Source organism: Hakea prostrata, chromosome 2 (genome assembly GCF_041222555.1).
Source record: "Hakea prostrata isolate BN-2017 chromosome 2, UWA_Hpros_2, whole genome shotgun sequence".
NCBI classification, from domain to species: domain Eukaryota; kingdom Viridiplantae; phylum Streptophyta; class Magnoliopsida; order Proteales; family Proteaceae; genus Hakea; species Hakea prostrata.
The window spans coordinates 13,195,850-13,210,219 of NC_142601.1; the positions used below are offsets into that span (position 1 = coordinate 13,195,850).

General features: G+C 35.6%; 1 protein-coding gene across 1 annotated transcript; it reads left to right on the forward strand.

Annotated features, from left to right (window-relative positions):
• Window positions 1-1,458: 1,458 nt before the first annotated feature.
• On the forward strand, window positions 1,459-11,856 carry LOC149023838 (amino acid transporter AVT1C-like). The gene is made up of 14 exons (XM_089144312.1): window positions 1,459-1,542; window positions 1,867-1,928; window positions 2,065-2,273; window positions 3,373-3,713; window positions 6,142-6,356; window positions 6,830-6,853; window positions 7,038-7,218; window positions 7,574-7,793; window positions 8,002-8,137; window positions 9,161-9,180; window positions 9,346-9,491; window positions 9,767-9,810; window positions 9,934-9,996; window positions 11,326-11,856. Exons 3-14 carry the CDS (start codon window positions 2,092-2,094, stop codon window positions 11,419-11,421), a joined length of 1,668 nt encoding a protein of 555 aa, XP_089000438.1. The 5' UTR covers window positions 1,459-1,542; window positions 1,867-1,928; window positions 2,065-2,091; the 3' UTR covers window positions 11,422-11,856.
• The last annotated feature ends 2,514 nt before the right edge of the window (window positions 11,857-14,370 follow it).

A 14,370-nucleotide genomic window follows, 5' to 3' on the forward strand; every position in this document is an offset into this window, starting at 1 on the left:
GAAGTTAGAGTTCGAAATCCCTTTCTTTGTCTCTAGATGGGCATGTTCAATGACCTTCCAAACTTAAGGTGATGAACTTACACCATTGGCTAATTACCTCTTCTCCTTGGTATGCTTTGGTGTTGAGTGAGGAAATTAGGGATCTCTTTATAGGTTTTAACATTTGTATCTTTTCTCACCACATTCAAGAAACTAACAGATGGCATACATCTTTTGGAAAGTTTATAGTGCCCATCCTATCGGATGAGTTGTTAAACCCTAGATATTATCCCGAAACTCTCCATAAGTATGTCTATGGGGATACTTTAAGAAAGAGCTTCATTTGGCATATAATTTATCTATATACTATTTTATTTATTATTATCCATTTCCAATTCCAAAAAAATAATTCCATGAAATCAAGGGCCTCACAAACATTTTTTGGGATTTGGGATTCATCTGAACTAGTTTATACACACTTTGACTACATCCTTAAGGTAGTTCTTTTATATATAATTTAACATAAGGTAGGCTCCGCCTTTGCCCCCAAGAAAATTCAAACTCTTGACATGGATGGAATTACCCCAGGGACCAAGGGGCTATAGCCCCAGCCAATTTTTTTTGAATTTTTTTATAAGAATCTATTTTGAGTCTTTAATTTTTATATTTTAGAACAAATTGCATTGGCACCCCAAAACGGAGGCCTTAAAGCACTGACACCCCTACTTTATGTTTAAAAAGTACAGAGATCTCAAAATTAGATTTTTACTGGATATATTTGTCAAATTTATCACTGAAAACAGTTAAATTACTGTTTATTTTCAAAAGCATCCCTATAATAAATAGTTGTCTTGAAAGGTTTTCAGTGATAAATTGAATAAATATATCCAATGAAATCTAAACATGAAGTGGGGTGTCAATGCTTTAAGGCCTCCATTTTGAGATGCCAGTGTAATTTGTTCTATATTTTATATTTTATATTTATTTGGCCTTGTTTTGCGGTGTGAAATATTGACAACTAGCCTCACTTTGTGTAGCAAATTTTTAAGAATAAGGTCAATTATTGTGCCCCACATTGGATCCTCACTCCACCCCTACTCTCACACTATGAGACGGTGTAGGGATTCGGCTAACAATGCAGGCACATGCAATGGGGGGTTAGTTGAGCGGTTAAAAACCCAAAATCCATAGGGAGGTCTTGGGTTCGCCGCACCCATCCGGCCACATTTCATTTCCAGTATAAAAAAAAAAGCACCAGTACCCAAAAAAAAAAAAAAAAACACAATGCAAGCACATGTATGTGGATGGCACTTTTATCTCTGGAGGAATAGAAAATTAATTTTACATGCTGTCCTTGACGAACGTGCCACGTCACTAACTAACGGTTTTTTTTTTTTTTTTTTGGAAGGATCAAGAAACGCTCTATTTCTGGTTTCTATATAAGGGGTGGGTTTCCCAATCGACCTTACTTACTTGTAATTACAATCACCAGCCCTCTTCAGCCAGCGTGACCCGCCCAGGTGGACAGTGGAGAGAGAGACAGCGACACTGTCAAGCACAGAGGTACTTCGCGAATCACAAATTTCCTTGTTTTTCACTTTTCAGAAGCTCGTCTACGTATTGGTTCGCTTGCCTGTTCACGTTGCAGGAGTTCAAAATCAGATTAACTCGTGATCGGTTTTCGCGTTTTAGAAATTTATAGATTGCAGAAGTTAGAGTTTATCGGATAAGATCTTAGTCTCTAGTGGAGATCGCTTCTTTTGTATTACAAAATCTTCGTTTCCTCTCTTGTTCTTGTTGATTTCTCTCTTTACTCCGAAATCTGCGATTTCAGATTCCTTTTTAGTATCTTAAGTTCCGACTTATTCGTATTATTTCCTTTTTCAGCTGTCTCTGAATCTTTTTCAGTTGAAATTTTCCAGAAAAACCGGTCCGTAGACACCAAACAGGTGAAGTAGTTTTTTTTTCTTCTTTTTTTTTCGATTAGAATGCATTTCAATTCTGATATTGTAAAGATGCACTTCTGGATTCTAAAAACATTATGTTAGAGTTTCATGACTGATCTCTTCAGTGTTTACATTCTAGTGTTCTTTACCTTCAATCGGAAGCAAAATGCGAAACTCAATTTCGGAACAGAGTTTCTTCATCGAGAGCGACGAAGAAGACGTTGAGAAGGATTTCGAAAAAGGGTGTGATGATGGCAATGATTCCGACGGTTCTGAAGCTTCTTCCGTCGGAAGCCGCCAGCAGAACCAGACTAGTTCTTACAACATTCAATGGCCACAAAGTTACAGGTAAACATATATACCATAGCTTCTTTTCTCTCTGCATGTCTTATTTACTCTGCTTCTGTCTCTTTTCTATGAATCTCAGATTTTTGACTTGTTCAGATGCGCTAGATTATTGCTTTTTGGGGCTTTGATTATTTTAATTTTGTCCTTGAGCTTGTTTTGCTGGGAATGGTATTATCTGCAATCATTCAACCTCGTTGGTCTTTTTACCTTCCAAAAGCACCCTTATTGTTTTCGTTTCCACAGCACGAGACGCTTGAAGCTGAAAAGCATCCAGTAAGAACTTTCATGTATGCTTCATAAGGTCGCTTCACACATCACGTGAGGTTCCCCTGTTCCCTCCTCTGATTCAATTTCACACCTGTGAAAAGACAATACCCTAAAAAGCAAGTGCGAATCGGCAGCCTATACCACAAAACAAGAAATTGTGATCCCATTGCAATCCGATTCGGATTCTCATTTCGATCCTTTTTCCTTGAACCATGGCAACAAGCCTCGTCTGTGGAGTTAAAGATCTTAAAATTACAACATTTGGTCTCCCAATTCATCCAGATACGTTATCTCTGAACCTGAATTGAGATTTGAGATCTCCAGATCATTAGCCAATCTTCATGGACAAGGCATTATGATTTATGATCCATTTTGTCTTTATTAAACTTTCTTAGCCAATTAGCCGCATAATACATAGAACCAGATCATTAGGAGCTTCTGCTGTGGCTCAATTATGTAATCAAATTAAAGTTTTAAAGTGAAAAGTGAAAACAACTTACCATTCTCTCATCCTGGCTGAACATAGATGGAAAGTAATACTTGACATACCCAGAACATCATAATTGTGATGAATTGTAATCTTTAAAATTGTCTTTCTATTATGCATATCAGCACATTCCACTTGCACCTTATTCCAATTAAATGAGGTTTTGGCTATAAGGATACTGTTTTGCACAATTCTATTTAAAACTATATATTCAATTACAGGATTTATTTCATGCATATCCCTGAATCAGTAGCTATGAGTTTTCTTTAATCGGTTGCTTGGTTTCCTTTAAATGTATACTTTAATTTGATATTTATTGGTAATTTTTTTTCATAAATTTGTCAGGCAATCTATTGATATGTATAGTAGCATACCTTCTCCGAATATTGGCTTTCTGGGCACTCCTACATTGTCAAGATTAGGCAGCTCTTTCCTTTCATCAACCCTGACAAGGAGACACACTCCTGAAATACTATCTTCAATAGTAAAGCCCTTGTTACCTGCAGATGAGAAGCAGCAAGAACAGCTACAGCAGCAACGCCGGAGTTCTCATGCTTTGCTTCCTCCACCCATTCCCTCAAAGAAGCCTCCGGCCAAAAAGATATCCCCTGACCAGAAGCCTTCCAGGGTCTCCCATGAGATACCTCTATCTCGGCAATGCTCTTATGGACAAGCTGTGCTGAATGGTAAGTTTTCAACTTTAAATTTTGGGCACCTAATTTGCACTAGAAAAGGCTTTACTCACTAATCTAAGATCATATCTATTGCCCCCATGTTGATAGAGATCTGAAATTCCTTTCATTGTTCTCTTTAACTATCCTACCACAACAATGACTGTTGGTTAAGGATTTCCTCCTTCACCATCCCTCAGGGAAAACTTGGCTCGTTTACCCTTTACGCATTGGCTGCTTTTGGTTAGCGATGTCAGAAGGAACACTAACAAACACAGGATCAAAATTCAAAATAGTATAAGTACATATAGATGTTTGAATTTTACTGGCAAAGCTGAAGATGATTCACTATGTAAACCGAAGAAGATAACATTGATGATCTTTCAAGAATACTGAAAATAGCAACAAAAACTATCACCTAAAAATCCTATCTAGAAAATCCCCAAATGTCTCTTTCTAATCACGTATTCAATAGGGAATAAAAGCATATGAATATTCCTTCAAATAGTTGATTATTCCTGTTTTTAGACTGGATGTTTTATATTAATTTACTAGGGGAAAAAAAAGGGGGAGGGACTACTACATATACCACTAGGAAGAGTTGAACATTTTCTTCCACTAAGAGACATTATTATTGCCAACTGAGCCAATTCTTTGATAGTTATAGATTGATTATGATATTGATCTTAAGCTTCTTCCCTTTACAAAAGATAAAACCTACAGAAAATATAAGTTGGGCCTTGATGGTAAAAACTAAGAAAAACAATGCTGCCAGGCTTTGATGGCAAGTCCAGCTTATTTTAGTCGAATTTTTACATTGCAAATAGCATCATTACACATAGGCCTTATGAAATGGTTTTCAAGAAGATAATCAACCATTCATGGTAAATGGCTGATGGACAGGATCATTACCTCTTCGATTTATGGCAGCTGTTCTTGCCGGAGCCTAACCCATTCTTTGTTTCTTGGGATTTGGCAAGGTTGGTATGTCTGATATGGTGATGCCTATAGTGCTCAGCATTGATGAATATTACGTGAATTTCATTAAATTTTAGCCATATAAAAAAAAGATTCAATTTGAATCAAGAAAAAGCAATTATTTAACTTAATATAATTTGCATATGCTCTTTTATATGGTTGAAATTTAATGAAATCTATGTCACATCCAGTCACAACAACCTAACAAAATTAATGATATTACGGATTGAGTGGTAAGTGGGTTCGATCGACCTTTGTATTTTTAGTATTAAGAAAAACACTAGTTTAAGAAAAATAATGATATAACCGATTTTTCCCTAAATAAAAAATATTTAGAATCAGAAATTTGTAAAGACATGTAATTAATTAATGTTACATCGTCTTTGTAGTTGTAGCGTGGACTGTGGAAACGACTTTCAAAGTTGTAAGATTATCGCTGGAACGACCAACTATGATTAAATGCCATAAACAATTAAATAGCGTTGCATATTTAAGCTGAATGCATGTGATATGTTGTCCTGTGCATGCATGCTTCTCCTATTCAGCCGTGAGAGTGTTGTTGTTTCTCGTCCGCCAGCAGTATTTGTCCCAGCTCCCAAGGTCAGACCTTGTCATCCTATTTTTTAAATCGTTTTGTCCTACTTCCTGCCTTACCTTTCGGTGTTTTCACTTTCTGCAATTTCGTCTCTTCTTTCCAACCTCTTCGGGCGTGATCTCCACGTCCGTAATGGAGGTGAAGACATGTTACTAGTGTCATATTCAATTAAATTAGGCTAAGTAGGGCCTACTAATCTTCTCTATAAAATTATGTAGTGAAATATTACTCCCAAAAAAAAATTACTGGAATATTCTTTTTTTTATTTATTTATTTCTATTTTTTAATTTTATTTTTTTTATATTTTTTTTACCCTTTCAAAATACGATGGGCAGCCCAACCCCGCACCATGATACATCCTCAAAATGGAGCTTTCATATAATTAATGGGGAAACGTTAGGTAGCTGCGGGAGTGAGGGAGCTTTCATATAATTAATGCCGCCGAATGGGTGCAAACCCAAGACCTCGGAGATTAGGCTTTTAAATCCGCGGGAGTGAATCACGTTCGTAAGATAACATTTCTTTTTGGGCTAGTATTGAAAATTCATTAATATTATTTTTTGGGATTGATAGCTTTTCTACATAAGGGTTTTTTTCCCCTTGAAATGGAGTGTTTGATCCGATTCAAACTTTTGGCTTCGCTTAATCTTTATCTTTACCCGAAAAACCTAACCTTTCAAATTTCACGAGTTGGTTTACCAAGGAAAAAAGAATTCACTAATTGATTACATAAGATGGGATTGAGGATGTAATAGAGAACTTCACAAGCATTAAGAACAGTAATTTTTATTTATTTACTGTGTTTTATGTTTCAGTGGTAAATTTATGAATACGGTTGTCGTAATGTCATTGTTTTTGTTGTAAACGCAGGCGTGAACGTTCTCTGTGGAGTTGGAATCTTGTCTACTCCTTATGCGGCCAAGGAAGGTGGTTGGACAAGCCTGGGTATACTATTCCTCTTTGCTGTGCTTTCTTGGTATACCGGCATTCTCTTACGCCGTTGCTTAGATAGCGAACCTGGGCTTGAGACTTACCCAGACATTGGTCAAGCTGCTTTTGGCACCGTGGGTCGTTTGGCACTCTCTGTAAGTCACAGCACCCAGAGCTCATAGGTTTGGGATCTCGAAACACGATCTATTTAGTAATTTCATAAAATATTATCCATAAGGGGGTGTAATATTTGAAGAAAATGCTTCTCTTCTACCTTCCTTTTTATTTTCTTTTTTTTCCTTTTTGGGTAACCAAAAACTTCTCTTCATAAGCTTGAGTGAAATTGCATACACATTATGACCCTCCATTTGCAAGAGCCTCATGGATTTGGCTTATGCCCTTTTAAGGTTTTAAATCTTTGATACTGCTTTTAATTAAAATACATAATTCAATCATTAGTCTCACTGAATTTGTTGGATTATTTCTTAATTGATTACTCTTCATAAAATGTTTCTTCTTTTGAGTGGGGGCAGAGATAGTTGTTGGAGATTTATCTGAATTGTTTTTGTTAAAATTGTTGATACTATGATGATGGCTGACACTTTCTCTTATGTTGTTTTGGCTTCAGATAATTCTCTATGTGGAACTCTATGTAAGTACAGGAACTTAATTTTTATCTCTCAGTTTAATTGCATCAAATCGTTATAACAGTGTCATCGATAATGCTTCATTCCTTTTCAGAATTAATTTTTTCTTCTTTTTGATTTTCTATTTTCAGCATTCCTTCATTTTCTCCTATCACCAATATAAATTTCATAAACATTTTCTTATTGCAGGCTTCTTGTGTTGAGTATATAATTTTGGAGAGTGACAACTTATCAGCCTTGTTTCCTAATGCACATCTAAACATAGGTGGGTTTGTGCTAGATGCCCACCATCTTTTTGCATTGATGGCCACCGTAGCTGTGCTTCCAACTGTATGGCTTCGGGATCTCAGTGTTCTCAGTTACTTTTCTGGTAAGTACAGTTAAGCTAAACTTAACGATCACCATTCATTATAAAAATGAATTGATGCTTTAGCTTCATCTTTAAGTCGATTCTGAAAATTTTTCCTACTTTCTATATAAAAGAATTCATTTGGCTATTGGAACCATGGGTATTGGGGTGAATCTTAAATTTGAATTAATCAGACATAAATTTCTATTGAGGTACCAATGAAATCCAACTGTGTTCCAGAAAGTTCCTGGATACCAACTATGTGCACATAAAGTTCCTGGATGCCAAATTTCTTTTAACTTTTTTTAGTAACTTAATCAAACTTGTGAGTGGAGGCTTTAGGTACTAATTACTGATGTGTTTTCTTTCATTCCAGCTGGGGGAGTCATTGCCTCTATCTTGGTCGTCCTCTGCCTGTTCTGGGTGGGACTGGTGGATCAAGTTGGCTTTCAAAACCAAGGGAGCATGCTAAATCTCTCTACCTTTCCTGTCGCCATTGGCCTCTATGGTTATTGCTACTCAGGACATGCGGTCTTCCCAAATATTTATACTTCAATGGCAAAACCAAACCAATTCCCATCTGTTCTCCTAGTAGCGTAAGCATATTGTTCCCAACTATTTTATGAATACACTGGAAGTTCGAATCTAGGAAAGAGTTATTCACTCAATTTTACCTATTTCGTGAATTCAGGAATGTGTGTTCTTTGAAATGCCCAAAGATGAATAACTTTGGTATACTTGTGACAAAGATGTATAACTTTCTCTCCTTAATCATCTGATCAGTTTATTCTAAAACTCTTGCAGTTTTGGTATTTGTACGGCGTTGTATGCTGGAGTTGCTTTAATGGGATACAAAATGTTTGGGGAATCAACAGCCTCCCAATTCACTCTGAATATGCCCCATGATCTAGTTGCATCAAAGATTGCTATCTGGACTACGGTATGCCCCTAAAATCTTGGTATAGTCACTCTTTCTTCTTATGAAGCAAAAAAGAAAAACCATACATTAATCTTATGACATTGCTGGACCTGGTATGAATTCTCCATCAATCACCCGAGTAATACACCATCGGCTTACAAGATTGCAATCATGGAATAAGCACAATTTTGTTTGCCTTGATGGATATCCTGCTTGTTTAATGGAGAGAAATATTGAATAAATTTGTAGTCAAATGAGAGTATAGTGTGTACACACAGAAAACTCTTGATCTCTTTTGCTTTTATTAAAATCTTGATGTAGCAATTAGGTTGTAGATAAGGTACCAAATGTGCTGAAGTATGATATTGTGGAGGAAGTGGGGGGAAACCCTTGGTCTTCTATCCAGAACATATGGACTAGTTAGATTCTTATTGGCTTTTTTTTTTTACCTAAAAATGATATTAGGCAAAAACAAGTGCAAAAAAAGCAATTAATAGACCCTTAGTTTCAGATTTGTATTTCATAAAGTATAATCCATGTGCACCAAGTATAATCATCCACAATAGTGAAAAAAATAGTGTGATCTAGGAAGGTTTGGTCTATCTCCTTTGGAGGATATCCATGGAAAGCTACTACAGCTGTTACAAAGCAAGATGAAAACAAGTAAACAACAAGGAAAAGATCCGGTAGAAATGATCCATTACTGAGATCATACAATATCTTGATACGTTTTCACATTTTAGGAGACAAGTCACCAGGAATTGGTTATCAGTTTCTGAAATCATGACTCCTTTACCCAAAAAGGGAAAAAGAAATCATGACTCCTCTCCTATATTTTGAATGTCTCTGCTGTTAGGTTGAAGGGAATTGTCATTTTTGCCTTTCATGGGATTATATTTGTTCAGGTTCATGATTTGTGAAGGACACAAACTACTAAGCACTGAGGAAAATTTAAACCAAATGTTTCATTTACAGTTTGCTGTACAAAGCCATTAAGCCTGAATTCTGTGGAACTAACTTTTTGAGGTATTTGAATTCTTGCAGGTGGTTAACCCATTCACCAAATATCCTTTTCTCTGAAAAATTATCAGACAGTGTATACTTTTGGTTTTGAAAGTTGGCATTTTGAAAAAATTCCAAAATTCTCAGATTTCTGGAGTTGGGAAAAAAAGTGTCTTGTTTCAAACGGAGACAAGGGAATGGCTCTTTTTTCCTTAACTTTGATTTACATATGCATTAACCATGACCCCGGTGGCAATGTGTTTGGAGGAACTGATACCATCAGACCATCAAAAATTTTACTTGTACTCAGTCATCATCAGAACATCTTTGGTGGTCTCTACCTTGCTTGTGGGTCTCACCATCCCTTTCTTCGGTAAGCTTTTTCCATTTTCTCCTCATAATATAAATTCAAAAATTTTCATTCGTATGACTTTATTTTGGGACCAGCTTTTATTGAAGTAGGAGATAATGTAAAATGCCCTTATGGATAGAAAATCTTCACTGCCCTTTTAGGTTCCTATTTAACTTCGAAAAAGATGTTCCTTTTAAGTAGGAGCTCAAATCATTTGAAACATTTTTGCTTTCTAGCTAGGGAAACAAGTGAATACTTTTCCAATTGGCAATTACACCTTTCTTTATCATATTCAGGTCTTGTGATGGCACTAATTGGATCATTGTTTACAATGCTTGTGGTAAGTTTTCTTTTTCTTCCCAGTTGATTTGAATTCTAGTGGCTGGTGAATTAGATAACCTTTGCAACCTATGCTATATAATTAGCTTATAATTTGATAATGAATAAATGATTTTACTGGCAGACTTTGATACTTCCTTGTGCTTGCTTTCTAAGCATTTTGAGGGGTAAAGTGACCCGGCTGCAGGTATGTCCCTGTATCTACTTCCCAAGTTTAATTTAGTATTTAATGTTTGATGTTAACACTACCACAAACAATTGCATAAGAAAATAAATAATGCAACACTTGATTTATATTTACAAGTATAAAAATATTTCTACTAGAACTTACTATTATTAATCAAAGTTGTCTCGTAAGTTTGTCAATTTGAATTATATATGTTACAGTTGATATTTCTTTTCATTCTTGTTTGACATTTCTCCTTGAATATCTATGCCCAAAATATAAATGCCTTCAAATATATGTTGAAAAACTAGTTGAGGAATCTCCACAAACACTTGAATGGTTGTTGTAATCATAATACTTCTTCAAAGCTGAAATGTACCAAAGGTACTTTCTTTAAGATATTTAGACACCCCGATTTGTGCAATACGGGTTCCAAATGTATCTTCACCCAAGATCAGTTAGCCCAAACCTTTAAGGTTGCACCCTAGAAAGGTTACTTAAGGTGTTATTAGATAATGTTCCACTGTTTAACAGAATAACAACAGGGAGAGTTAGAGAGAAAGAGGAGGAGGAAATTCAGTGTACAAATTAAACTCAAAAATAGGTTTATATAAAGCCCCAAAGGTTGTGGGTGAAAGGATAAGGTCACTTCTCTTTGTGAGAGTACTTATTCAGCTCAACTCCTTATAAAAATGTAACTATCCAGATGACCTCTATAAAAGAAAGTGCCTCTCTAATGGCATCTTCATGTTTAACCCAGCAGTGAGCTTTCCGGATTAAGGCCTTCTGGATCAAGGCCTATGACCCAAGTCCCAAGACCCAAGTCCCAAGACCCAAGTCCCAAGTCCCAAGTCCCTAGTCTCAAGTCATATAGAATTATTAATATTAATATTTATTAATATATATATATATATATATCCATGACTGGGTCACAATAGTGTTTAGACTTGGTTTGCGTCGCACAAGGTTAGATCCTTAACCCAAAATAATATTATATTGGTCCTTACTATATATAAACAAGATAATCAGTTCATTTTAGCCCGATGTGGAACTAAAGCTTCCGTTATAAAAACCATAGGATAAAAGAAATGATTAAAATATATATTTATATAAAAATATAAAATTTTAAACATATTTACAACAATATATCCTTTGTGTCAAAGGTATGTGTTTATTTAATTTCTAATAAAATATCATCCACATAAAGCACACTAATAATGCAATTGTGTCTCTTAGCCTTGATATTAATGTTGATCACATCAACATGATCTTTCTTTTCAATTTTCATTTTCTTTTGTCAAATTAACTACCCCCTTTTTTGCTGACCACTCTTCATTTTTCTCCTTGTAGGTGTATTTATGTATTTTGATTATTATAGTGGGTGTTACATCATGTGCCTTTGGTACCATCTCAGCAATCTCGAAAATCATAGAGAGCTTGAGCTGAAGTGCCAAAGATTCTCCAACAAAAAGAAATCACCCAAATCATGTATACTAAATATAATGATATTCTCTTCTCAAATTTGATGCATATTTTGTATGTTAAGAAGAAAAATTCCATTAAAAGTAAAAACAAAATACTGTAGAGAGTAGTTACAATCATTTGGAGGCATGAAGATTTTAGCATTCTAGTTTCAATTTTTGTTGAAGGTTTAAAAAAAAAACAGATTATAAGATTGGTTAGAATCATTTATCGACACGAAGATTTTAGCATTTTGAAAATTATTTGATTGGAGGTCCATGTTTGTTTGGAGATCAAGAATGATAATGAAAATGTTGTGTTTAACGGTTTAATTAGTCAAGGTTAACAATTAAGGTCCATGTTTGTTTGGAGATCAAGAATGATAATGAAAATTTTGTGTTTAACGGTTTACTTTAGTCAAGGTTAGCAATTATCACCAAATATTTGAAGTGACCAATCTATCAATGAAGTAGCTAATAATTGTAACTAAAAGGGCCCCTCCATTGTTGGGGTACTTTTTTTTTGGTCAACATTGTTGCGGTACGAAATAGTATTACAAATTCTACAAAATACAAAAAATGAAAGGGTAATTTTCATCTGGACCCCTTAAGATTTGGTCTAAGTCACTTTTAGTCCAGTTTAAGTTTTCTTTTGCATATGGCTCCCCTGTGGTTTCAATAAATAATTAAATAAAGACAAGCTTGACAGAAACTATTAATTTAATAATTTTTGTGACGAAAATACCCTCTCTCTTTTTTTATTTTTAATAAGTTTATTTAAGAATAAATGTAAAAATCTAAAAGAATCTCTTAACCATGAGGTGAGACCCTCTGGTGTTTGCTCACCGTGCTCTCCATCTTCTCCGTTGTCAGCCAAGAACTGCAGGCTGCCGCGGAGAAAACTCACCGAGTTGGTGTAGGAGCAGACCTCTACTCAATACCAAAGACCAAACGAACAGAGGCAAGCAAGCCAAGAAAGGAACTCCCACACCCAACAGAAAAACCAAACAAAACGTCTCACGGGAAAACCACGAAAAACACCCAAGAGACCCAAGGGAGAAAGAACAAGGGAAAACAAAGAAGGCCAGCAAAGGCAAAAAAAAGAGGAACCCGAGACGGGGGAAACAGGGAGGAGAAGAACCACAACAAAAACAAAGAAGGGGAAGAAGGGACCAAAAGAAAAAGAAAAGACGAAAAAGGAAAAAGGAGGAAGAGGAAAGAAGCAAGAAAAGAGGAGGGAGACAAGATGAAGGAAAAGGAAAAACAGAAAAAGGAGAAAAAACAAACAAAAGAAACAAGAGAGGAAGAAAAAACAAAAGAAAAGAAAGAAAAGACAAACGAAAGGAAGCAAGGAAAGAAAGAGAAAGAAGGGAAAAAACAAAAAAAAAACCAAAAAAAAAAGAGAGAAGAAACCAACAAAGAAAACCCAAACAAGAAGAAACAGAAAAAAAAAAAAAAAGACAAAAAAAGAGACAAAAAGCACAAGAAGGAAGAGAAAGAAAAGAAAAAGGGGGGGGGGGGGGAGAGAGAAGAAGGGGAGGAAAAGGGACCAAAGACAAAGGGAAGAAAAAGAAAGGAGAGGAAAAGAGAGGGTATTTAAAATAAAAGGTTAATCATGAACGGGAGTGAACGAAACTAAAGACTAAAATGAATGCCAACCAAGGGGTGCAGATGAAAATGAAATTGTAATATAAGGCTGCGTTTGTTTGCAAAAGTGAGGTGGAAAAAAAAAACATGTGGGCCCCTTGTGTAGTGGGGTGAGGGAGAAGGAAATGAAAGGACTTTGTGGAGAAGTGATACTTCTCACTTTTTACTTTTTCAAATTATTTTACAAAATATTACCAAATTTGTAAGGTTTTAAAAAGTCTTGGGGTGGGAAAGTTGGGCTGCCACCTCACCAGACAAGTTTTCCTGATTCAAGGAAGCTTGTCTCTCACTTTCTCACCCCAAGCAACCAAATAATCTACAATTTTGGGATTTAAAGAAAAAGTAAGAAATCTACACTTTTTTCAAAAATTTTCCCACCCCACCTTTATTCCAAGCAAACAAACGCAGCCTAATTGAAAGATGAAGAACCTTAGCCAATCCGGAGAGCTTGATGTTGCAATCGAACGAACCACCGATGAATGAGGTTGAGTCATACTTTGAGTTCTGTCTTCAAGGTAATTGATGCACCCTACTACCAAGGGTTATTCACACCACCACCTCCAAGATAAAGCAAACTCCAACTAAAAGATGAGGTAGTTCTTCTAGTCCCTTCAAGGAGTCAAAAGTTAAAGCACAACACTTAGACAAACTCAAAAGAAAAAACTTTTAAAAATAAGTAACAAATAATGCAAAGTGTGAGGAGTGATATATTATACACCATATGCAAGGAATGGTTGGGTTTATATAGGCCCAAACCACACCTTACACCCCTTGAGATTCTCAAGGCAATGAATTGGGTCATTGAATCACAATAACTCACCTCCTCACAAGGTAAAAAATCAATTTCCTACTAATGGAGAATCAATGGGTTTGTCCCTTCTCTATTAATGAGAATAAACCACATCGACCTAACCTCCTTGCTACTTGGAGAATTAACTCTCATATTCACCTCTTTTGTATGAATTAGATTTAATCCATTCAATAATATTAACCCCACTCATGGTAATAGCCATGAATGGTCATGAAATTGATATGAAAATTGAAAGTCAATAGTTCCGACAAGTAAGCCCACCTCATCACCATGATCAAGACATTTAAGACCGATGATCAATATCATAAAGAGCCTCATAACCAAAATTATGAAGGACCTCCATTACTCATGGAGTCATGGGTGTCTCATTACCACCCTTGCCTCATGGGTCCCACACACTAACAAAACAATTAAAATTAAAAAAAAAAATACAAGACTTAATTTTAAAACTTAATATAGATTTTAATAAAAAACCTA

What these genes read in the sequence shown, in the direction of transcription:
- LOC149023838 (XM_089144312.1), top strand. Translation starts at nt 2,092, where the DNA reads ATGCGAAACTCAATTTCGGAACAGAGTTTCTTCATCGAGAGCGACGAA. An exon ending in GTGGTTAACCCATTCACCAA is followed by an intron (nt 9,181 to 9,345) that starts ATATCCTTTTCT and finishes ACTTTGATTTAC; the next exon opens with ATATGCATTAACCATGACCC. An exon ending in CATTGTTTACAATGCTTGTG is followed by an intron (nt 9,811 to 9,933) that starts GTAAGTTTTCTT and finishes TTTTACTGGCAG; the next exon opens with ACTTTGATACTTCCTTGTGC.